Here is a 25,464-nt window from a genome sequence, read left to right as displayed (position 1 = left end):
CTATTTGCCCATGTGTGTTTATTAAGAAATCAGAGTCTGGATTTGCGATAGTGGCAGTATATGTCGATGATATGAATCTAATTGGAACTTCTGAAGAGCTTCAAAAGACTGTTAATTATCTCAAACGTGAGTTTGAGATGAAGGACCTTGGAAAGACAAAATATTGTCTTGGCTTGCAGATTGAGCACAATGCTAATGGAATTTTGGTGCATCAATCAACTTATACTGAGAAAGTATTGAAACGGTTTGGCATGGATAAAGCCCATCCACTTAGCACTCCAATGGTCGTTCGATCGCTTGACACTAAGAAAGACCCATATCGTCCAAAAGGGGATGATGAAATGGTCCTTGGTCCAGAAGTACCATATCTTAGTGCAATAGGTGCTTTATTGTACCTAGCACAATGTACCAGACCAGACATATCATTTTCAGTAAATCTGTTAGCAAGGTACAGTTCTGCTCCAACAAGGCGACATTGGACCGGCATCAAACATGTTCTACGATACCTTCGTGGGACAACAGACATGGGGTTATTCTATTCCAGTGAATCGACCAACGCCCAGAGTATTATTGGTTATGCTGATGCAGGATATCTCTCTGATCCACATCAAGGACGATCACAGACTGGATATGTATTTACATGTGGAGGAACTGCGATCTCATGGAGGTCAACAAAACAAACATTAGTGGCCACATCTTCCAATCACTCAGAAATACTTGCCCTCCATGAAGCCAGTCGTGAATGCGTTTGGTTAAGGTCGGTAATCCATCACATCCGAAGCACATGTGCCCTACCCTCAACAACAAACACTCCAACAATTCTGAATGAGGACAATGCAGCTTGTATTGCTCAGATCACAGGAGGATATATCAAAGGTGACAGGACCAAACACATATCACCAAAGTTTTTCTATACACATGAGCTCCAGAAGAGTCAAGAAATCAAAGTCGGACAAATCCGCTCAAGTGATAACCTGGCAGATCTCTTCACTAAATCATTGCCGAAATGTACATTCCAAAAGTTAGTGCATGGCATCGGATTACGACAACTCTGCAAGCAATCAAGTTGGAGCATGCAAAATCAGGGGGAGCATTCAAAAGTCCTCTAACATAGGACATATGCACGTTGTACTCTTTTTCCTTCGCATAGATTTTCCCACTGGGTTTTTTCAAGCAAGGTTTTAATGAGGCAACCAATCTAGGGACATGTGGTCTCCAAGGGGGAGTGTTGTAAAGAAGAAACACGTGGAGCCCACATTTATGGGGCCCACAAAGAAATTAAGCAAAGACTTTGGAGGCTGCACACTCACGGATGTGTATTGTAGAATCACGGGTGTCATTTACAGCTGCCTATAAATAGAGAAGGAAGAAGAGAGAAAGAGGTGTGCAACGGAAGAAAGAGAAGAGGAAAAGGAAAGGAAGAGAGAGAAGAAGAAAAGGAAAGGAGAAGAGGAAAGAAGAGGGTAAGTAAGCAGAGAGAAAATTCAGTGAGCCACACATATTGTAAACACTAGGGGTGGGCACTCAAACCGGCAAACCGGAAATCCGAGCCGAACCACACCGAACCAAACCGGAAAAAAATCGAGTTGACCAAAAAGTCAAAAACCAGTCAAAAACCGAACCGAACTGATTTGGACCGGATTCGAATCCGGTTCCATGTCTTCAAAAACCGAACCGGGCCGAACCGAACCGGTGAAACTAAAAAAATATATAATTTCAATATATATTTATATTTAATGCTATATTTTTAATTTCACTAAAAAAACCTAATATTTATCCAAGTTCAATGTCAAAATATCTCTCTTTTCTCACTTTAATATTTATTTATTATATGAAATTGAATAATTTGTTAATTTTCAAGTAAAAAAATAATATTTCAGTTGAGAATTGTATTACAAAATAATTTAAAAAAATAATTTTTATAATCCGGTTCAAAAACGAAACCGGACCGAAATCGGTTCAAACCGAACCGGACAGTTTTTGAATTTTTTTAATTAAAATCGAACCGAACCAAACCGCATGAATAGTATCGGATCGGTTCTAATTTGAGGCAAAAACCGGTCCAAACCGAACCGTGCCCACCCCTAGTAAACACTATTGTAGCTCTATTATTTTATTTAGTGAAAAGGTTACTGCTGCTGCTCTCCGAGGACGTAGGCATAGCCGAACCTCGTTAAATACTGTGTCTCGTCTACTTTACGTTCAGCTCAAAATCCACCACATATCTCAGGTTATTTTATAACAGAATGGCATTTTTTTTAAAGATTTCTTTTTTCCTGGCGGGTCTATTGCAATTATGAAACTTAGTATAGCCGCGCGGCTATACTATTTAAAAAAAAAAAACAAATAAAAGAACCGCCTAGGCGGCCGATTTTTCAAAAACTTGAATGGAGTTTTTTTTTTTCAGATTTCTTTTTTCCTGGCGGGTCTGGCATCTCTGCAAATACATTTTGTCAATTCTCAGTACCATAAGATGGGCAAAAAGAGTAAATCAAAAACTCCCAGAGAGATGCAAGATAATATAGCTGTTGGTATCGGTGGCAGCTTCTTAGGTCCTCTTCAAACAGGTTTAGATGATTCTTTCCATGCATATATTTTGCAGTCTTGTTTACTATTTAGGGTGAGTTTCCTTGTGAAAATGATTACGCTTTCTTTTGAATAAACTTTGGGTAGTGTTCACTGGTTTGACTACATTTTGCAGATCCAGAGGCAATCGAAACAGCAAGGGGAGGGCAACTGCATTTGTAAGTACTTACGTATCAATTTTTAAGTGATTATTTTCCAGTTCTCTATATCAATGAATTAAGAGCCGGTAAGATGCTAATGGTATGAATCCATGTCTTGAGGCTTTTGAAGTGATTTCCCACTACTGCTGTCAAACATTGCGGATTAGCTTTCTTTTAGCTCCTTCATTTTAGGACCTACCTGATTGGAACAATGAGATTGTCTGTGTTCATGAGTTTATTTCAGTGGCATAATTCTTGAAGGAGGGATGCATTCATCTGTTAAAGACATGTAGAGAAGCATTTTGTATTTGATACGGCACATAGGATTTTAGGACATGGCATGCTTTTGCTTATGCTTATGCTTATGCTTTTACTTTTGCTTATGCTTTACAACAGCTGAAACTATGTTGAATGTTTGAACCCTTAGGGAATGGATTTCATCTTCTCTCGGGTTAGTGCACTGCTAGCACTTCTTCAAGTATACGAACACGTTGTTTCAGTTCAGGATTTTTGCTTAATAATCTTTGGGTTAATTTAAACAAACGTGAATGAGCTTGGGAGTGGGCGGGAATGATCATATTTGGAATAGCTTGGTAATTTTATAATTGAATAATTTTGTCCTCAAGATGGTATGATGGAGTGAAGGTTTATTATGTCTTTGTAGTTAATCATTGAGTTTGTCAGATAAAATGTAAGTTTTGAAGATCTGCCTGCTCCTCTCTCTTTCTCATGATTGAGCGTAACAATTTCAGGCTTGATGCAGTTGCAAAGCATATGGAATGGTAGCAGTCAGCACTAATCTTACAGTATGGAAATTTCCTTTGTTCTCTTGCCTTTAATTGATTAAACATTCAGATTATCACTAAATTTAATTAACAATATTTCATTATCCATTGGTAATTCTGAATTTATGAGCTTTTTTCTTTTCGATTTTGACGGTGATGCTATTTATTGAGTTCATGAGGACAAAGGTTCTAAAGATATCCTTGTTATTTCTATTTCATATTGACATATTGGAGACATCAAATCAGGTTGAGAGGAAAAATGTGAGGGTCATTTTTTGAAGAATTAAACTTAGTTTACCTAGAGTGCAAAATGGTTATTTTTCATTGCTCAAGTTTGACTCCAGCTCTTCAGTTAACTGCATCTAGAATATTGGTTTTGATCGTTTTTTCATCCCTTTCAATCATATTTCAATGGATTCAGATGTTGAAGAACTGTTCAACGAGCATAAAGATCAATTTTCTCTGATATGAGCAGTCGAGTCAGTGCAAAACTATGAGGGACATCAGCGTAAGTTATGCATCTGCGGAGGCAAAGGTAGATGCTTGAAGATGTATTTTCCTTTGAGACATTAAGCAATTTAATTTTCATCAAATTGACTGTAATGTTTAACTCAAGTAAATATGCATTTCACGAACCCTCATAGGGTTCCTCCTGCTTGTAGATTGCCACTAATAACCGATACCCTCCGATTTCTTATATGGAGATGAGATCTTATTATGTTCAGGCCTCTATTATCTAGAGATCACACACCAATGGCTTTTTTCAAGCGCTGGGACAGTGCCCTCGGATTCCACAGGCTGGAAGCTCTACAATTTTTTGTCCGTGGTGAGCGTATAGGCGATCGGCTATACTCTTGGAATATATTATTTAAGGAGTGCAGCCGCTCGGCTATAGTGTTTAAATATATTATTAAAAGAGTACAGCCACGCGGCTATACTATTTATAAATGAAATAAAATAAAACCCGCCTAGCCCGCCTAGGCGGCCGATTCTTTTTTCCTGGCGGGTTCAGGCATCTCTGCAAATACATTTTTGTCAATTCAGTAATGTAATCTGGGTGAAATGCAGCTTTTGGATCCATAAGATAGGCAAAAAGAGTAAATCAAAAACTCCCAGAGAGATGCAAGATAATACAGCTGCTGTAGAAGAGGAAAAACCCTCATCTTCGGCCAAGAAATTGCTGAATCATTGGTTGAGATTCAGTTTAGTTTTACCATGCATTTATTTGGTTTTAATTTATGTTTCAATTACAGGCATATATATGAAGCCTCATCTGATCCTACTTTCTGCAACAGGAACACTTGGAGAGCAATGAGGGTGATCCTGAAGGATGTCATTGCTGTTGGTATCGGTGGCAGCTTCTTAGGTCCTCTTCAAACAGGTTTAGATGATTCTTTCCATGCATATATTTTGCAGTCTTGTTTACTATTTAGTGTGAGTTTCCTTGTGAAAATGATTAAGATTTCTTTGGAATAAACTTTGGGTAGTGTTCACTGGTTTGATTACATTTTGTAGATCCAAGGGCTATCGAAACAGCAAGGGGAAGGCAACTGCATTTGTAAGTACTTACCTATCAATTTTTAAGTGCTTATGCTTTCAAATTTTCTGTGTGTTTATATTTGAAAGCAATCTATATTCTGTGTATTGATTGGAGTTGTGGTGGTTGAAGAAACATAGCCCATATTCAGGGACTATGTTAGATGCATTATGTGTGTAAATATTTGGTTCTAGTCTTGGTAGTTGGGTTAAAGGATTATATGCGTATTTTTATCAGAGGATGGATGATTCCGGTCTAAGGGTATTCTAATAATTTGCTTTACCCTCTGTGCAGTCTTGCAAAAGTTGATCCTATTGATGTTGCCAGAAATATTACAGGGTTAAATCCAGAAACTACCCTCGGTAAACCTTAAGTTTACTTACGTATATGATACAAATATTAAACGGGAAAATACTAAATTCTTTATATGTGTATTATTTTCTCTTTACTGACATCTTGTGTTGTTTCATTAAGCTTAACTTTTTGATATTATATATCCCTTGATGTTAACCCTTACGAAATTTGGTGTCAATGTTTCCACTTGACAGCTTTTCCAGAAGTTGTATCCAAAGGAAGAATTCTTTCCCGAGACACCCTCGCTTGAGAATTTGGAGGATGACATTCCGATTAATCTAGAGGACTGATAGTATTAGGCCATAACCCGAGTCTTTATTGCTCCCCTTTAATTTTTCAATAATACATCCGTGTTCTGTACATGTCTTAAAGACTTGGTAAAATTCACTTTTTTTAAAAGGCAAACATGCAATACGCTTATTATACATGTACGTATATATTTTCATGTTTCAATGATACACACAAATTTACATATTATACATATAATTATCACATATTATTGAATAAACATAATATATATTAAAAAGTTTATATTAAATTTTTTTTAATAATAAATAGTATAGCCGGCCGGCTATACTCAGTTTTTAAAACAGTGTAACCGAACGGCTATACCAGGTTTTGCTATTAAAAAAAGAAATAGTATAGCCGCTCGGCTATACTATTTCTTTTTTTTGGGGAAGAAATGGCGTCGTTCTCCTCGCCTCCAAGACTTCCCAGGGGGCTCAGACGGCGGCTGAGTCTTGTCGACTATAACAAGACTCCTAACACCACCAAAAAAATCGAAACCAAGCTCCGGTTTGCCGATCTTCGCCGACAGGTCTTTCTTTCTATCTCTCTTCTATTTTCATTTTTCACTTTCATTTTTTTTCTTTTTACCCTCATGAAAATTTGTCTCCTTGATTTTGTCTCTCTTTTTCTTGATTTTGTGATTTTCTGTTTGCTCACTGAGAAAATTTGATCATAGTTTGGTTGATCGAACAACTGAACTGACCTAAATAGTTAAGTCAAGAACTGTTTTTCTTTGAACTCAGTTTTTCTAAAGAAATAGGCTATACTCAGTTTTTAATTTTTTATAAGAAATAGTATAGCCGCGCGGCTATACTATGTTCTTCGTATTTAAAAAATATAGCCGTGCTGCTATACTATTTATTAAAATAAAAAAAATAAAAAAATAAAAAAAAGAACCCGCCTAGCCCGCCTAGGCGGCCCATTCTTTGAAAACTTGAATGGCGTGTTTTTTTTTTTTTTTTTCCCGGCTTGATAATTCAGTCCTTGGTAAAGTTAAAAGTTATCAGTTTATCTTCTTATCTTAAGGGTACACTTACTGCAACCCCTCCTACTCCTTCTCCCGCTCCATCTCCAGAGCCAACAATTTCTCCATATCCTGCTTCTCCAGTTCACTCTCCAGCACCATCACCTGACAGTAATCATCTCCCACCAGCACCATCCGAAGTACCTCCACATCCTCGTCCATGTCCATACCGCGGTTCTGGAATTCCTCCAAGCTCCTCACCAACTTCTCATCCTAACCCTACTGTTCCTCCTACTTATGCACCTAACGGTTCCCCTACGAGTCCCTCATCTCAATTCCCCCAAGCTGAATCACTGGTTGAGATTCAGTTCAGGTTTACCTAAAACAAACATAACACTCAGTGAGTTTGACGGGATATTGTTGGACTACTCACGGCAACGTGCCACGCCTGAAACCTTGGAAATTGGCAGAGGTGGGGGAAGGATTGGGTGAATATAGTGTTTTCTAATTAATGTTGTCTATGCCACAATGCAGGCTGCATCCCTCAAAGAAAAGATTAACCGAATGTTTGGTGGAGAGCATGTACGGTTCAAGTTTATCTTCCTTTGGTCGAGTATTATGTGGATAAATATGGAATTAAAATGCTAATTTGAACACTTTTTTATCTGCAATTAGTGAGAAGTGTTTCCTTAAAAAAAAAAAAAAAAAAATTTATTTTGTGATCTGGGGGAAGGGATTAAAATTTGGGACCTCTTCCAACAAAGTAGAGAGAACTGCCAGTAGAACAATAGCTAATTGGTGTCTCCTATTTAAAATTAGGATGCCCAAATTTCTGACCTTTAACTGTCTGAAATCACAAAAACTTATATTTGATAGCTTTATAGGATTTATGGTAAAGATCATGAGACCAGCTTATTTCTGAAACCATTGTCATGTGATCCCTTTGCATTCTGTTTTTCTTTTTCTGGGTGGTGCCTTCTGATAAACAGCACAGAAAATAGATCAGTGCTTCATGTAGCTCTTCATGCTCCAAGGGATGCAGTCTTGTTTACTATTTAGTGTGAGTTTCCTTGTGAAAATGATTAAGCTCTCTTTGGAATAAACTTTGGGTAGTGTTCACTGGTTTGATTACATTTTGCAGATCCAAAGGCTATCGAAACAGCAAGGGGAAGGCAACTGCATTTGTAAGTACTAAGTACTCACGTATCAAGTTTTAAGTGATTATTTTCCAGTTCTCTATATCAATGAATTAAGAGCTGGTAAGATGCTAATGGTATGAATCCATGTCTTGAGGCTTTTGAGGTGATTTCCCACTACTGCTGTCAAACATTGCGGATTATCGTTCATTCATTGCTGAAACTAGGTTGAATGTTCGAAGACCTATACTTTTTAAATATATTACTTGAAGAGTACAGCCGGGCGGCTATACCTTTTACATATATTATTTAACGAGTAAAGCCGTCCGGCTATACGTTTTAAATATATTATTTAACGAGTATAGCCGCTCGGCTATAATATTGATAAATAATAAAAAAAGGAGCCGCCTAGCCCTCCTAGGCGGCCGATTTTTCGAAAACTTGAATGGCGTTTTTTTTTTTTGGATTTCCTTTTTCCTGGCGGGTCTGGTATCTTTGCAAATGCATCAAGCTAGGGTTTTAGCGACTATATTGAAGACATCAAATCAGGTTGAGAAGAAAAACGTGAGGGAGAATAAATTTTTTCAGCGACTGCAAAATGGTTTTTTTTTTTCATTGCTCATAACTTCGACTCCAGTTCTTCAGTTAACTGCATCTAGAATATTGGTTTTGATCATTAGTTCATGCCTTTCAATCATATTTCAATGCATTCAGATGCTGAAGAACTGTTCAACGAGCATAAAGATCAATTTTCTCTGGTATGAGCAGTCGAGTCAGTGCAAAACTATGAGGGATAGCAGCGTAAGTTATGCATCTGCGGCAGCAAAGGTAGATGCTTGAAAATGTATTCTCCTTTGAGACATCCAGCAATTTAATTCTCATCAAATTGACTGTAATGTTTAACCCCAAGTAAATATGCATTTCATGAACCCTCAAAGGGTTCCCCTGCTTGTCGATTGACATTAATAATGGATGCCCTCTGATTTCTTATTAGTTACAGATCAGATCATGTATTGGGTTATCTTTAATTTCTCTTAGAGATTCAATCCCACTCGAGCCTAAACCTATAACTAATGATCGCGATTAATCGTCTCCACTCTTTTCTTCTTTGTCTTCTATAATTTTTGGCATGGCCAAAATGAAGTTGTGAAAGAGAGATTGGTGAGTTTTGGCTCAAAAATGACTGTTGAAATGTGGTCAAGATCATCATAGAGAGAGAGAGAGAGAGAGAGAGAGAGAGAGAGAGCAATTGCGCAAGACAGAATAGTTGAAATTTAAAAGAAATAATGGCTCCAAATTTTCCAAGAAACTTCCGAATTTATTTTGTTGAGGAAACATTAAATTTGCCGACACAAGTCTATGCTAGGTCCGGTTACGTCGTACTAACCCAAGATTGAGATCGAAACATTAATCATAAAGCCCTAGGTCAAGTTACGTGAGTATCGAAGCTTAATTGAGTCCTACAATGGGTTTACGATTAGGTTTCGAGGCTTGCGAACGGTTTTGGAACAAGTTCGAATAAGTTCAAAAGCTATGGTTTTTGCTTCGAGGCTCGGATTAAGGGTTTGGAGGCCAAAATTCATTTTTGGAATACTAAAATAATTTTCTAGGATTTTAAAATAAATGTAACTGTTTTTAAAATATATAAGGAAATTAAAAATATTTTTTGAGTTCACAAAATTATTTAACATAAGTAAATATAACAGCAAATGTTACCAAAGTCAACGGCGTTATGGTCACACCCAAAAAGTTTTCGTTTGCAGAAGGATATTGTGTGACTTAGAACGCGGATGCTCTCTGCCTAATTTGAGGTAAACTTTAAAATTTGCAACACCTTAACTGAAAAAAAGAGGTCAAAGTAATTTAATTCTTCTTTATAGTGAGAAACAACATTACACTTGGATGATACAGCCTACCAAAGTAAATTAGGGTTTAGGGCTCTGCTACCCTACAAAGTCTGTTGATCACAAAAAGTTCAGGGAAGTCAATATGCTTGCATAGGAATAAAATGTCTAGGATCTCTTCTTTGCGTTGATGAGGTAGAAAATAGGAGCCTTGTCAGAAAAGATTCTTCGACCATCACTGGAGGGAGATTCGTACTTCCATGCAGGACCTAGAAGCCATGATGTGGCAACTCCACCGAGCAAGCCTCCAAACTGAGATTCAAATGTCACACTCAAAACAAAGATGAGGATAACACAAACAAGAAGGAATTTTAGTGCAGGCATGGAAGGAACCATATGCAAGCTCGTGTGTTTCAATTCGTCTAACAGATCCAGATAGGTTGCCTCAAATGATTATTTCACCAATACAACGCCATTCATAGAGTCTCTTCACATTTTGTTACAGTTTTATGGCTAATCTAAAAATAGCAGAAAAGAAGTAATCAAGAAACTCAATCCTTGGCACGAAAATTAAAGATTGTGCTTTACCATGGGACTCAGAATTCAAATGCAACTGAAAGTTGAAAGAGAAAAAAATGAGGTCCAAATGTTTCATAACCCTAATTAGCCAAATGGGCATGTATGCGCGTGCACATGCGCATGTGTGCGCATGTGACAGTGTGGGGAGGGAGCGGGGATAGGGAAGAGAGAGATCCACACGCACACTCAAACACTAATTAGCCACTTTTCTTTGTCTATTGTCAAAAACTAATCAAGGGATACACAGTGAAGGAGGTTCATTGAAATTCAACGCTCCTAATTTCTAAACAAAGCATTAATTAGGAGTGAAAAAGAGAGCAAGCATTCTTGTTCTACTTACATGTCCCCAGTTATCAATGCCTTTGAAGAAAAACCCCATAGCCTGCAAAAACAAAAACAAAAACAAAAAGTTATGTTTATTTATCCATTTATCCAGCCAACATAAATTGGAAGGGGAGCTGATTAAGTTATTAAGATAGATAAAGGACTGAGTTGGGCAAAACTTAAAGACATAGTAACCAGAGAAGGAACATACCATATTTACGGCAATTACATGTGCTATCTGCTGTAGATCTTCTTTGCCACGTCCAACCAGACCTCTATGCCTCATGACAAAGACAGCAAGAGATCCAACCTAAATCAAAGATCAGAGCCAGCGGTTTGATTAATTATAGGAGATGAGAAAGAGCAATACCATGCCAGAATAGCTTGAAAGAAGATTCACTTGGCATTCCATAACACTGAGTAGGTACATAGGCAGATTTTTAAAATTCAATATATAAAGATATGAACTAATCTTCCTTTTTCAAAGCAGCATATCACTCACAAAAATGTTTCTTTTTCATTTATACCTATAGTTTCTCTTTTGGAGGAGGAAATCCTGTAAAATGATATTCAGAAGTTGCAGAGGTTTATTTTGAAACAAATTTAATAAGTTTGCAGCTGACAAATTTCATGAAAACTGTAAAAGATGAAGCTATATATTAAATGGTGAAATACAGGAAAAGGAAAACATTATATCTTCTGAAGAGAGATGAATAAGAAATGGGGAAAAAATAAACAACAAGGTAATAATTGCAGGAATATCAACTTTGTTTGTGTGACTGCATGACAATGAACCTGATTTTACTGGATTCCTCTACTCTATTGCCATAAATAAATTAAACCAAGATTATCTGGCAGGTTATATGGTGCATCTAGGAAATCCAGAAAAAGAGTCCGGCTAAGAAAAAACAATAAAATGTCTTACTAATCCAAAGACAGCCCCTGATGCACCAACTGCAGGTGCCTCACTGAACCAATAACTCATCGCTGAACCTGATTTTCTCGAAACCACTGAATCAGAATACTAGTCGCTAAGCAATTTTTATTGGCTATTGTAGATAGATCATAAAGCTGTTACTTGCAATTGCAGAGGCAAAGTAGAGCGCAAGATATCTATTAGGACCACTGATCTTCTCCATGGTAGGACCAACTGAATTTAAAGAATAACAATTAACCTGAAAAAATACACAGAAACAGACAAAATCAGATTGAGATGCAGACATTAGAATGCCAAGCCGTAAGATTCAAAGCATACCATTAGGTGCCCAACATTTGCATGTAAAAAGGAAGATGTGACCAGCCTCCACAATTGCCCTTTGTCGATGAGCCTATTTATCTACGATATATCAAGACAATGGGAAAAAAAATCCACTTAGTGCCTGTTTCAATACTGAAAAGAATATGTACCCACATTTTGTTTTGCCATCTTACCTTGGCTCCCCATAGGAGTAACTCATCTTGTGTTGCGATTTGTGCAATGTAAACTCTGTTCACGCGATTTAACAAACAATAAGTCGTATAGTGGATTGCTGGGATTCAATTTGAAAAAGGTCAAAAATGAGGCACATGTTTGAAAGTATCAAAAGAAAAAACAAATTTCTTATTGGATTATGTTCATAATAAACTACATATCCTTCATCCTTTGTTTTGGAAAGGTGATAAAATGGAACTTACAAGATATTAAGAGCAAGGAGGACATTAGTCCATTGCCTCCCATTGAAGAAGTTTATACTGGACACCTTAGAGTTAGACATCCCTTCATTTGTGGAGTCATTGCTAGTTTCTCCCCCATTAAAGAAATTAAAGCAAGGTGAAGCATGACTCGACAATGGCAGAAAATTAATTCCTTCCTTCAATCTATGCAGGGAACTAATATGAGCAAGTTTCTGCTTTCACAACAAACAAGAGATGGAAAACCCATAAGCGAAAAATAACAAAAACCCATATTTTATATTACCCATTTACATCAAATTAAGACATTTAATCCTCAAGGGCACCATAGAAATTGAAGAAAATGGAATGAAATGATACCTGAAAGTAGGAACGAAAAAGAGAATCAAGACGGAATTGGTGATGCGCGAGATGGTGGCCGAGGCGGAGAGAAGCGGCCGTGGTGATGTGATGAATGGGGGTTGGAGTGGGACCCACTTTGGGTAATGGGAACCACTGCCCCTGAAGCTCAAATGATCTTATCATTATTTCTATTACCTAACCATCAAACCATGAAAATGGAAAAGAGGGCAAAGGCAGAGAGAGGCTCTGTTTGTAATAAGCCAGTTACCTCTTTGGTCCAAAAGGCTCTGTTTATGTAGCCCATTAAAATCCCTCTTATCACAACAACTTCTCAAAATACATTATCTACCATTTGATAACATTTTTATTTTTGACTCGTATTATATTTTTGTTTTGTTTTTTATTCTTGGTTTTTATTTTTAACTGAAGATATATACTATATAGAGGGAAAAGAAAATGTAGGTTAGGTTAATTGATTAAGGCAGTGTGTCTGTCCCTTTGAACTCGAGTTCGATATTCTCTTATCGTATATTAGATTAGTTTAGAATAAAAGAAAATATATAGAGGGAATAAGAAATGAGAAGTTAGATAATACATTTGCCTCCAATGAAAGTTACCGACATAGAAGAAAATGATCATGGTTATAAAAAAGTATATATATATAAATAGTTTAAATAGTATCTCATATATATATATATATATGGTTTTTTTTTCCTCAATATTTTAATCAAAATATCCAAAACCCAAAATACAAAAGTGATGTCAATAAAATGCCATTCTTTTTGGGCTTTAAGGAGATTCAGATTAAAAGTGTAAAATAAAATAAAATAAAATAAAGGAAAAACAGAATAGACATAGAAACAATTTATAAATGAGGCAAGAGATGCCATTCTTTTATTCATGTACAATTCTGTTTGAGGTCGGAACCAACACAATTCCTCAAATTTTTTATTTTTTTTTATTTGTATCGAACCATTGCAATTCTTTGATAAAGAAATCCCATAAAATTAAATTAGGAAGTGCTCCAAAGTGCAGAATTTGTCCTAAAAAGAAACTGCAAGAAGCAAAATAGTTAACATTTCTAACATTAAATTATAGGTTAAAGAGAGAAATATAACTAGTCATATAGATTCATACCTGTTGAACTTTAATATCTTCTTTACATTGAGTGCTTGAAAAGCAAGTAATATTCACAAATTTATGCAATATGTTTTTACCTCTAAGCTGGCTATAGAAAGATCCAAGAGGTCCACCAGGTTCTGTCTGCAAAAGATGACGATCTGTTCGACAAAAGTTCCCAAAGAAAAAGCTACAACTCGTAAACATTATATCAAATACGTGCAGGAGTTAGAATGTTAATTACCTTGTTGGTTATCAAGGTAACGTTGCCTCCAATTATCCAATGCGCGAAATGGCCACAAGCATAGGAATTGCTTCCACCACCATTTTATGCTTTCTACGAGATTATTTTCATCACTATAATCCTCAAACTCATTGTTATTGTCGTCACAAGAAGTGCCTTCTTCTTGCAGCTCATAGCGGCAAACAGGACAAGTATTGTGTATGTGAAGCCATGGGAGTATGCAATCAGAATGGTAGAGATGCTTGCATGGCATCTCCCTCACTTCCCCACCAACCGCGAACACTTCCTTGCACACGGGGCAAGTGGGCTCGTTCCTCATCTGCCCTTCCGTGACTTTCACCAAGGGCAAAGCTTGAATGGCTGAAGCAGGTGCTGGAGGGGGACCTGGGCAGTCATTTTCAACCGTCCAGGTGCCCCCAGTGACATCATTTACCACATCTTCGCTATTATTTGCTAGAGGAACCAGAGGGGGAACAATTTGTCTTGGCGATGAGCGAGGTGGTCTATCAAATTGGAGGGTGATCCAAGAACGTCCATGATCTTCGTTTTCTGTTTGCTCTCGAGCTCTTTGGTGCATTGGATCGAGGATGAGCGACAAGGTTTGCAATAACTGGGCAGCTGGGGACAGTGTAAGGTGATCATTGACAAGCCTAGGGCTTAGTATATCAAGCTCATGATTGAACTCAGTTGAGCAAAATGGGCATAGAATTGCATATGGGTTGGAAGACGCAATCCTTATGGTACGTTGGCAATGTTGGCACCAAAAGTAACGGAAGGTTCTCATTCGTCTTATTCCGTTGACGATAACACGAGGACGATGAGCCTGCAGTGACATTGGTTACAATTTGAATAGGTTTTGGTTTGTCTTTGAAAGAAATAAGAAGAGGGAAGGTTTATTTATACACGTGGGTTTCATGCATGAAGAGATCAAAGGAGAGAAAAGGATGGCTTCGGGTGGTACAGTTGGAGATTCCTTTTTCGAAAACTGTGGTTTGGTTTTCTGCTTTCTTTTCTTCATCACTTTCTCTCTCTCTCTCTCTCTCTCTTCTTCTTCTTCTCATCTTGACAAAGCAAAGGATGATTCAAATGTGATGCAAAGTCATAGCGTTTAATTAGTCATTGATTGATTTGGACGAGGGAAATAGATATGAGATTTTGACAAAAATTAGAATTTCTAAATTGATATAAATTAATTCTCATGTTTAGAGAACAAAATAAAGAAATTTAGAAATTCTGTTTAGGAAAAAACATGAAATTTAAAGGTCATAATTCCCAACTTTAGATTCTCTCTAAATAGTCATCATTTCTAAAATTTCAAAAGAGATTGAGCATTAAAAACAAATAATTTTACAAATAAACGTTAAATTTCGTGTTTAAATCTGTTAACCAAAAAAGAAACTTACAAATTCTAAAACATTAATTTTCATCATTTATAAATTCATTTGTACTTTTAAATTTCCTCGTAAACGCGCTGTAAATGTTGAAGACATATACATAAATAGATAGTCATTAACCATGTCGAAATAGCCTAATAGCTTGACTTTTTAAAAGCTGTTGCCCACATTTGAAAAATGCCTTTACCCAGGTAGGGCGCGTTTACCCAAATAGAAGCTCAAGCTTGGAAGAAGTTAGGCGGCAAAAAGAGTAATAGCATTAAATGCGATTTGAACCATGAGTCTCTACTGAACCAGTTTTACAAACAAAGAAAGGACTGATAGCAAACTCAACCATCCTTTCACCAAGCGTGCGGATTCAACAACCAAGAGGTCTATATATACTAGCAGAACGCAGCTCCCAAAACACACAACTTTTCTCTCAGAAAAAGACTTAATCAACGTTGAACTTAACCAATCTCTTTTGTATTAAGATATCCAGCTCACAACTCCTGAGTTATAACCAATCTCTTTTGTATTAAGATATCCAGCTCACAACTCCTGAGTTATCTTTCAAGTTTAGGGTAAATTGTCAAAAAGTATCATGAACTATTTCGATTGTCGAACTTCACACCCTGAATATATATATATATTTTGCTGATTTAGCCCCCGGACTAATTTAAATGGTCAATTTAGCATATATCGTCAAGTTTTTACACTTCCATCCAATTTTTTTGTTAACTATAAGAGTTGGTTTGTCATTTTACAAGGACAATAACAAATTGATGATGGCGACAACGATGATCGACAAGTTCTTCATAGACGATTGCAATTTTCCAACAAGTGCATTTGGAAATTTTTTTCTTCAAAGTAAACAAAACCCTACCAACGGCAACAATTCTAGAGTGACTGAAATGAGATCTCGTAAAGTTTTTTTTGGATAAACATAAATCTCACAAGGTTTGGAACATTAAATTAACTTATATTAATTACGATAATAATGACCAAATTACACTATACAAATCGATTTCGTTGAAACCCTAACTTAAATTAGGGGCATATAAATCCTTTTCTTACAAACATTAAACCACAACACTTATTTGAAATTAGAGTTCGAAAGAAAGAGAAAAATGAGATTGCGTATCTTAACCTTGATGAATAATCTGCGCAATTAAGGAAGACACCTTGGAGAGAGTGATCTTGAGAGACACCAGAGAGAGAGAGAGAGAGAGAGAGAGAGAGAGAGAGATTGATTTCAGAGGAGAAACATAAAAGTGAGAAAAAGATGATAGGCGTGAGATATGATGTATTTATAGAGATCATTTTACAAAGTTTTAAGAAAAGGGGTCATTTGAGCAATATTTACTGGAGCCAGGGTCAAAACCGCTAATTTCCCTACCTTTTATTGGTTGTGAAATTCATTTTGTAGTGGATTTGGTGCGCGACTTGAACAATGTGGCAATGACAAGTAGACAACTAAATTCCCACGCAAACCGGGCCGGCCGAGTCGACTCATCCAAAAGTCCTAGTCAACTCACCTGGTCTAGGAAAAACCCAAAAAAACGAAAAGAAAATAAAAAGAAAAAAGGAACTTCGCTTTCGGATTGGGTTGTCGTCGTTTAGTCGGCTATCTTCCTCTCAAAACCCCCAATCCCCCAACCCCTTGCTCCCCCTCTTTGTTTCTTCACTTCTCTCTCTCCAGAGAGAGAGCCAAGAAAATTCACGAGAAAATCATCACTTGATTTTCTCAGTATCCAAACAGAAATAAAAAAAATCAAAAAGAGAGAGAAAAAAATGTCGCACGCAGTGTTCCAAACGGCTCAAATCATGCCGATAAACACCCAGCTCCCGACGAAGCCCAAGCTGATGGGTCCCATCCAGCTTCGGATGTCGGAGCGGAGAGGTCTGGTGTTGAAGGCCAATTGCGCGGCTCCGTCTACTTCTGGTTTTGTGGATGGAGACTCCATGGCTTTGTTGGAGAGGTGCTTTGTGGGGCCAACCGTCGCGGGCGGTTTTGGTCCGGTTATGAAGGGACAGTATGGTGCGTTAGGTGCGGTTACTCTTGAGAAGGGCAAGCTCGATATGTCTCAGAAGCAATCCAAGTCTAGCCCCGAGGTCAGTCTGAGTCTCTGTCTCTCTCTGTGTTTGGCAATGAAATTTTGATTATTCTTCTTTGCTCAAGTTAATTGAGTTGTTTCGTTAGTGAGAAATTGTGGGAAATCAAAAAGAAACTGAGAGTGGCACACTGAGCTGAATTGTGCGTTTAACGAAGTAAAGATAGATAAATTGCTTGACCTAGGTGCTGGAGACTGCAGTAATTTGGATAACCAGATTCCATTTTTAGGTTATTTTATCAAAATCATTAGTGTAATATGGCCGCCTTGCTAATTTACAATTTTCCCATGCATACAATATGAGAAACTTTCAATGTTTACTGTTTGGGAAAATAGGATCCTTAAAATTGTGCTAAGTTGCTAACTGATCGATTGAAATGATTCAATTCTTCCAGGATTCTGGTTTTTTCCTTCGGGTTAGAATTTTTATCATCTTTGTCATTCTTGTGTGTGAAAATGCATTAGATTTCACACTATATTGATTATGAGAGTAGAAATTTATTAAATTTTTGACTTCAAAGAAGATATAGAGGATGCATAGGAAAGCTAACTATGATGAGTTCTCTACAAATATCACCAACAGTGATCTACCAACATGTGGTTTGTTTGGTTTTGAGAAAAGAACTAGCTCTATTTTAATTTCTTATGATATTGTAATTCATGGGTTGTAATGTTTTTTTTAATTAAAAAATATAAGTCGGATGCAAAGATTGAATGTATGCTGAAACTGACATCAAAATTTATGCAGAATTTTTAAAGGGAGTTTAGTGTATATGTATACTTTAGAATCGAGAAAGAACATAGGAGAAAAGAAAACAGAACCAAAATGTATGTCTACTTGAACTTTAATAACAGACTTTAATCTTATATTCTCAATATCAATAGGTATGGATTTAAGTATCAAGAGTGACCTATTTATATAGTAATCTGAATAGACAACAAATAAACCATACTTATCTTTTCTGAAACTACACCAATAGTTACACCGACTGCCAAGATTCCAATTTCTGTATGTGTGAGTGATATTTTCTTATTGAATTTTGTAATTTTTAACTTTCAATCTAGCTCATTACTTTCAATAATTGCCGGGGAATTTTGACATCTGAAACTTCAATGTAAATGTTGTATTAGCTACCCATTAGTATTATGATAATAGTTATAAACTAAGGAAAGAAGAAATTTAATTAAGGCAATAAGTGAAAGTTCTTGAATGCAACGGAAAGAAAGAAAGAAAGAAACAGTTATAAGGCATCAATATTTTTGTCCTTGGTATTGACCATCAAATTAGTCCTTGTACCCTAATAATGGTTGATCTAAGGCATAGGTCTGCAAAATGGAAAACTCTTTCTAACCATTCATGCGATACTGCATTAGACAATTGTCTGAGTACTCAGGCCTCTGCTTTCATTAAGCAATTCTGGCCATATAAATTGGAATGTTTCATTTACTTCCCTTTATTCTGTTCAGTATTTTGTTAAAATCCTAATAATTGAAATTGCAGACTGCAATTGGGGGAGGTGGTGGAGATATTGGAAAGAGGATAAATAATGGTGGTGGTGATGGAGGTGACGATGACGGTGATGATGATGATTATTTTGATGACTTCGATGATGGTGATGAGGGTGATGAAGGTGGTCTGTTTAGAAGACGGATGTTTCTTGAAGAGGTTAGGAATTTATGCACATAAACAATATTGCTTATTTGTTGAAATTTTTTTCTTTCTCTATGCTGATGTTAATTTGTAATGTATAGATGTATTGATGCTTTGTGATATTTTCTCCAGCTGTTTGATCGAAAATTTGTAGATGCAGTATTGAATGAGTGGCAGAAGACAATGATGGATTTACCTGCTGGGTTCCGGCAAGCTTATGAAATGGTGCAGTACTTTTGATATCACATTTTGTCTGAAATCTCTAAGCTAGATACTACAAACCCCCCCAAATTTTTTTTAAAAAAAAAAAAACAAAGAAAAGAAAAGAAAAAGAAAAGAAAAAGAAACACTATTGGCTAATTAACTGAAATATTGCCTCCAGGGACTGATCAGCTCCGCTCAAATGGTTAAATTCTTAGCAACCAATGCCAGGCCAACCACTACTAGGTTTATTTCTCGTGCACTTCCTGATGGAATATCAAGGGCATTCATTGGCAGGTAAGTTTATTTATTTCTCGAGCTATTCCTTAAGTCTCAAGTTTATCCCTTTTGCCAATAAGTAGCTTTTGGACTGTTCTGAGTGATAATATCATTAGCATTTTTCCTTGTTTGATTAATGTTGGCATGTTAGATTCTCAATGTCATACCAATTAATGTTTCCATACACAAAGTTTTTTTTTTAAATTTTTTTATGGTAGGAAGGGGTAGTAGAAATGTGCAGAAAACTTTATTTGCATACCTCAAGACATTGTGATGGCATCAATGCTTGATAGCGTAGGAGTTAGCAGGCTATTAAGAAATCAATTCTCTATGATCCGTATAAGTGGGGAACTGTCTTGTTATATTGTTGAAATAAATCATATTTTTTGGGTAGTGTTTAAGGAAATAGCGACAGGTTGAAATAGATTAATCATAATTCTTAAAGGGTTTTACTTACATAAATCATGACCCTAAATGGATTTATTAAAGACCAATGCTGATCACCAAAGCGAACTAGCTATTAACAAAGGAAACCAGTATTCTCATAATCCTAATTATTTTTTATTCTCCACACTTCAAAATATAAAAGAAACTAAAGTAAACTGGATTTGTGCTTATGCTGCCTTAAATGCTGTGTCATACCACCTTGAATTTCTCTGTATATGATCTTCAACATGGTCAATACTCCCTTGCAAATTTATCACACATTTTGAACAGAAGTGTCTAGCTTTTGGATTTGGTGTTTTCCCTTGTAAAAACTAGATATATTACCAGTCTGCTTCAATAACTTAGGCATCATATGCCTGGAAATCTGATGGCATCATGTGCCTCAAAAACATGAAGCGATCATGTGTCATTTTTAAACTCTAAGTTCGATATAAAGTGCTTCCACAATGGGCCTGAAAAAAATATATATTTCAGAAAATTCTAAAAAAATTTCCCATCATCGATTGCATTTTTCATAGCATCCCTGCAAAAAATCTCGTCCAAATACCTTGTATTTATTCTTTTAGAGCCCATTATGACTCCTCTTACTTTTAAATTTGCGGGCATAAATATAGTTGACCAACAAACTCCTACTCTAACTTGAACAATCAAAACAATTGAATCTAATCTAATTTAGTGACCCAACATGAGTAATCAACGGTCAACTATTAATTAAGGAGCAACCAAACGACATTTAAGTAGCCCAGCAGCCAAATGTAACCAAAAGAGCAGTTTCAATAAGGTTCTCGTTGAACACTTGCAAGCAAACTGAAACATGTACCAATCCACCAAGAGTTTTTCCTGTGAAGACCAAGATTGGGAACACAACAAAAATGAAGAGACAACAGAGGAAGTTAGTGAATAAGTCTGAAAAATAAGATATGAAACGACAAAAGACGAGGAGCCATATATAGATAAATAAATAGAAAACATAACTTACTGATTTTATGATGTAATAATTTATATGTTTTCGTAATTCAGTGGCAATGCTTTTATATGTCCTCCCTTCCTGTAATGCTTTCTACAACTGAATGAGGGTTATGTTTTGGTGTCCGTTGAATTCTCTAATAAACATAAAATGGTGATTTGTTTCCTTAATTTGATGTGTAATATAATTTGTTGTGCAGAATGCTTGCAGATCCCGCTTTCTTATATAGGTTTCTTTTAGAGCAGGCTGCAACAATTGGTTCCTCAGTTTGGTGGGAGTTAAAGAATCGTAAGGGCAGGTGTGTTCATATTATGACAGAAGCATCAAATTTTTCTGAAGCCCTTTAAATATTGGACTCATTGATGTTTCTTTACTTTGAGAATAGGATAAAGCAAGAATGGGATTTGGCGCTTATAAATGTGCTCACAGTAACAGCATGCAATGCTATTGTTGTTTGGTCACTTGCTCCTTGTCGTTCATATGGGAACACATTCAAGTTTGATTTGCAAAATACATTACAAAAGCTCCCCAACAATATATTTGAGAAGAGCTACCCACTGAGGGAATTTGACTTGCAAAAGAGAGTTCACTCGTTCTTCTACAAGGCTGCTGAGTTGTGTATGGTTGGACTAACAGCTGGAGCTGTGCAAGGTTCTTTATCAAATTTTTTGGCCCATAAAAAAGAGGGAAGGTGAGCAGTGTATTGCTGACATGTTTTTGTTTTCTATATTGGGCTCATATTAGAAATGGAGAAGAAGTGAAAGAAGGAATTTGTCTTACTTTTCCGTTAAAGAACCATGAGTCCTATCGTTTCTTCATAGAACACTGATTCCCTTTGATAAAATTTTACCAATTGCTGATAAATTAATTTATACCACTTTTACACCCTAAAACTTTGTGTTTGTCTGTCTTTGCTTCTTTTATTTTTATGTTTTGTTTTTTTCCTCAACCAGTACAATTTCTGATGAAATAATTTATACCACTTTAACCCTAATACTTTGTCTTTGGTTGACTTTATCGCTAATACTTTGATTTGCCCGTCTTTTCTGCATTTGTTTGTTTTGTTTTTTCTTTTCCATAACCACTTAAACTAAACAATAATTCGATACTCTATAGGAAAGTGTAGATAGGTGTTAGCTGTTCACTGGACTGATAATATGCTTGTTAAAGTTACTTCGTTTAATCAGACCCAAAAAGAAGTTACTTTGTTTAATAAGTTTCTTTGCTAATTTATTGAATGACAAGTGACCTCGTAATAAAAATCTCAGTATTTAATTTTTTTAATGATTTGGTGACCTTATCAGTTTGGAGTATGTTTTCTTTGTTTGTTAGACGTAGTATACTTTGATGTTCTAAGCTATTTCATCAAAGCTATTCATAGCTTTATGATATAGATGATTTGCAATGTATATTTGGATTACATATCCTTATCCATTAATATCACTATTTGTTATAACTTTCTCTCCTCCTTTCCCCTTTCTCCTTTCATACTCTTGCATCTTTCTTAGTGCTGCTCTCATCCCCGTAACGAGATGATATTATTGCAGCAGTTATTTAGGTGTATTACTTTTATGTGTGTTTTTAATTGAGTTCTGTTACATGTATTACTTAACCATTAAATTTAGTCTTAATGGATACTGTTTGTAGCAATGGGAATTGAAGTTTTGTAGTTTAAGCGTACTTTGTAACTGTGATGTAAATACAAGAATTTTTATACTTTGAGGTATTGAAGTTTTACTGTAATAATAGGTTGGTTTAGTTTTTTTACATTTACCAATATCGGTTCCATACTTGATAGTTACGATTTGGCAGAATGTCTTTGGCCAAAACAAAACTAAAAAATTTACACTCTGTTGATTCTGTAATCTTTTCTTTTTTAGACTAAATGATGTAGTTTGGTTTGTTTTTGTTGTGAATAGTAAAAGGGTTCCACTCAAACAAAACATTAGCAGAAGGGAGAATGCTTCAACTTCTTTGAGATTAATTTTCACTCCTCCCTCCCCTTATAAAAAAGACAGTTGTTTATTATTAGTCGAACTAATTTAGTAGTTCCTATGCTTGCTTGAAGAATTTAGTTCATATTGAATTTTTAACTTTTCAACAGGTTATCTGTGACTATCCCAAGTGTGAAAGCAAATGCACTTGGTTATGGTGCATTCCTTGGACTTTATGCAAACCTGAGATATCAGCTGTTGTGTGGATTTGACAGAGCTGTGATGAACCATTTTGATGTTATTGGAGTGGCGCTGTTTCTAAGCACGACATTAAGGTATGCTTTTCATTATATGTGGGGACTTGCATTCAAAGCTTACACTGCTAAATTTCTTGTACAAACGTAACCCCGCACTTAGAGGGTTGTCCTTTCATGCTTAAGACATTCTTACCGTTTTCCGTTAACCTTTTTGTTGAAGTATTGATGAATGCTAGCTACTTTCCACTCTCCCCCTTTCTACCTTCTCAATTTTCTCTGGCCTTTGCATTTATTATTCACTTAAATCTAAGCATTTAATATTTTGAAAACATATCTTTTTTCCCATAGTTTTCCTTAATAATCTAAAAGTATAAATCCATAATGAAAAATGGTTCAGTTCTCTCATCATCAGCTTTGCTGGCGCCTGGTGGAGCCAGCATAGTGCTTTTATATATGTTGCTTTGATGTTAATTTGCATGGGAATTGGTTGAATTCTCATATATGGATATACCTAGTCAATGTCTTTCCTCCAAGTGCAGAATCGTAGCAATCATTTGTAACTTATTTCCACTGCAACTCCCTTAGGGATTCTGCCTTTCTGTCCCTATTTACTTTGCCTCGTTGTGAGAAACTTGGTAGACTTAAGTTGCAATGGAGATTGTTTGGTTCTGTGATCCTCTCAAGAATTTGTAGATATCTAAATCTGAATAAAATTAGTGGGCAGATCCAAATCCGAATATATGCTGTCATCAAAACATTAAATGCTTAGTTTGAACTTTGAAATGCGTTGTGGTGTGATTTCATCCCGTGACATTTACTTTTGTAGTTACCTCTGCATGTCAGGGATATGGTTCTGTCATAAAACCAAGGCCATCTTGGTCTAACTATACTGGGTTTTTCTTTTTTATATTAAAAAAAACTCTACTGGGATTTTCTTTTTATTGAGAAAATCTTAGGTCTTGCTTTTAAATGGTAATTGCTGCACATATGTCGACTACTGTTAAGAGTTCTTCTTTTGACTCTTAATTGGGAATGTGCACAGGCTTTTGAATGTACAAGTAGGGGAGAGATCAAGGCTGGCTTGGCTTGGGGTGGAGGCTGATCCACTGGTTGACTCTGATGATCTTTTGAAGGTTTACAGTAGGCCTTCTGACAATCTTGAACGGCCATCTTCAAAATGGTTTATTTCGAAGAATGCCATTGTTTCTGGGCTCGGTCTCCTTGGCATCAAACAGGGGAATGCTGACTCCGTTGCTGATGGGGAATCATCAACCCCTAAGACACGTAGAAAGAGGATTGTCCGGAAGAAGGTGACTGCAAGTTCAGCGTAGTTTAGTCAAATGTAATCACCAACAGAGTCCAATTTTGTTGCCAAGGGAGATACAACCACTAAACAAGAGGCGCTAAGGAGGTGTTGTGCAGAAATTTCTGGCATCTCTTGCGTAGGATTGCTGAATGACAAGATATAAGGAGAAGATTTCTAATTTTTTTTTTTTCCTTCTATAGTTTCTCCCTCTTGATCGCAAACGAAGTGTATTGTACTACTGTGCTGATCTCGAAATTTTAGTAAATTAGAAGCTTTCGATTCTTTTAGCTACACGTGCATTTTTGAAGAAGACTTAAAAAATTATTGCTGTTTGTAATTACAGCAGTGCTAGTTTGTCATATTGCTGAAAAATTAACGGTTCAGATTATAATATATATCATAAAGTTGTGCGTGAATTATGTCCAACTTATTCAATTTTTTCTCGTCAAAATGGAACTTTGTTATGACAAAAGAAAAGATCCACCACAAGAGAGAACCCCCATTTGCTAGGGCACAACACTCATACAATACAATAAAAAGCACTTCATTAGAAAGAATTACAACAATACAATCCATTCCGATGATGAAGATCGAAAGTTTAACAAAGCATTCTACCTGTCCATGAATTGGCCACACTCAAGACTTTCATATCTAACTTGGCACCTTTCACGGAGGTGTTCGGCAATTTCATGTTCCTTGCAAAGATGCTGTGCTTCCTTCTGGAAGGCCAGGAATTCCTTGAGAGGTACGAGCATGACCCGCATTATAAGTTGTTATACGACAGTGTTTGTGGAGAACCTCTTAAGTCTGATATTGAAAAATTGAAGCGGCAGAAATTAAAGCATCCTGATATATACCTTGAAGTGGATAATCCCTTCGGCCGGAGTATAAGCATGGCCGGATATTCTTATTTTGACTACCCAAACATGTGCCCCATTTCGATGTTCCGAAGCATTGCTGTGGAGCTTTTCCCTTGAGAATCAGACCCGGAATTCCAAGGTCTTGAAGAGGCTGATTACAAG

General features: G+C 36.4%; 4 protein-coding genes across 5 annotated transcripts; 2 read left to right on the top strand and 2 right to left on the bottom strand.

Moving 5' to 3' along the window:
- Positions 1-6,084: 6,084 nt before the first annotated feature.
- LOC117620295 (extensin-like) lies at positions 6,085-7,037 on the top strand. Its single transcript, XM_034350462.1, has 2 exons — positions 6,085-6,219; positions 6,717-7,037. Exons 1-2 carry the CDS (start codon positions 6,085-6,087, stop codon positions 7,035-7,037), a joined length of 456 nt encoding a protein of 151 aa, XP_034206353.1.
- A 2,588-nt stretch (positions 7,038-9,625) lies between these two features.
- Positions 9,626-12,852, bottom strand: LOC117616647 (RHOMBOID-like protein 10, chloroplastic). 2 transcript variants are annotated; one of them, XR_004584157.1, is made up of 10 exons: positions 12,569-12,852; positions 12,212-12,423; positions 11,969-12,023; positions 11,793-11,873; positions 11,616-11,712; positions 11,463-11,530; positions 10,749-10,847; positions 10,554-10,595; positions 9,738-9,946; positions 9,644-9,706 (listed from the first exon to the last, which is right to left on the bottom strand). XR_004584157.1 is itself a non-coding variant. In XM_034346027.1 (9 exons), the coding sequence occupies exons 1-9, from the start codon at positions 12,731-12,733 to the stop codon at positions 9,803-9,805; spliced, it is 963 nt and encodes a 320-aa protein (XP_034201918.1). In that variant the 5' UTR covers positions 12,734-12,852; the 3' UTR covers positions 9,626-9,802. The 2 variants fall into 2 exon arrangements, 1 of the variants encoding a protein (XP_034201918.1); XM_034346027.1 differs by having other exon boundaries at positions 9,626-9,946.
- A 667-nt stretch (positions 12,853-13,519) lies between these two features.
- LOC117615810 (probable E3 ubiquitin-protein ligase RHC1A) lies at positions 13,520-14,759 on the bottom strand. Its single transcript, XM_034344968.1, has 3 exons — positions 13,914-14,759; positions 13,688-13,813; positions 13,520-13,604 (listed from the first exon to the last, which is right to left on the bottom strand). The coding sequence occupies exons 1-2, from the start codon at positions 14,746-14,748 to the stop codon at positions 13,779-13,781; spliced, it is 870 nt and encodes a 289-aa protein (XP_034200859.1). The 5' UTR covers positions 14,749-14,759; the 3' UTR covers positions 13,520-13,604; positions 13,688-13,778.
- Positions 14,760-16,856: 2,097 nt separating this feature from the next.
- On the top strand, positions 16,857-24,801 carry LOC117632888 (protein RETICULATA-RELATED 1, chloroplastic). The gene is made up of 8 exons (XM_034366506.1): positions 16,857-17,401; positions 18,902-19,066; positions 19,184-19,276; positions 19,434-19,549; positions 21,145-21,243; positions 21,331-21,636; positions 23,050-23,214; positions 24,179-24,801. Exons 1-8 carry the CDS (start codon positions 17,081-17,083, stop codon positions 24,465-24,467), a joined length of 1,554 nt encoding a protein of 517 aa, XP_034222397.1. The 5' UTR covers positions 16,857-17,080; the 3' UTR covers positions 24,468-24,801.
- Positions 24,802-25,464: the final 663 nt, after the last annotated feature.

The sequence above is a fragment of the Prunus dulcis genome, chromosome 1, assembly GCF_902201215.1.
Source record: "Prunus dulcis chromosome 1, ALMONDv2, whole genome shotgun sequence".
NCBI lineage: Eukaryota > Viridiplantae > Streptophyta > Magnoliopsida > Rosales > Rosaceae > Prunus > Prunus dulcis.
The sequence above is the reverse complement of the archived record's forward strand: the minus strand, read 5'-3'. Positions and strand labels throughout refer to the sequence as shown.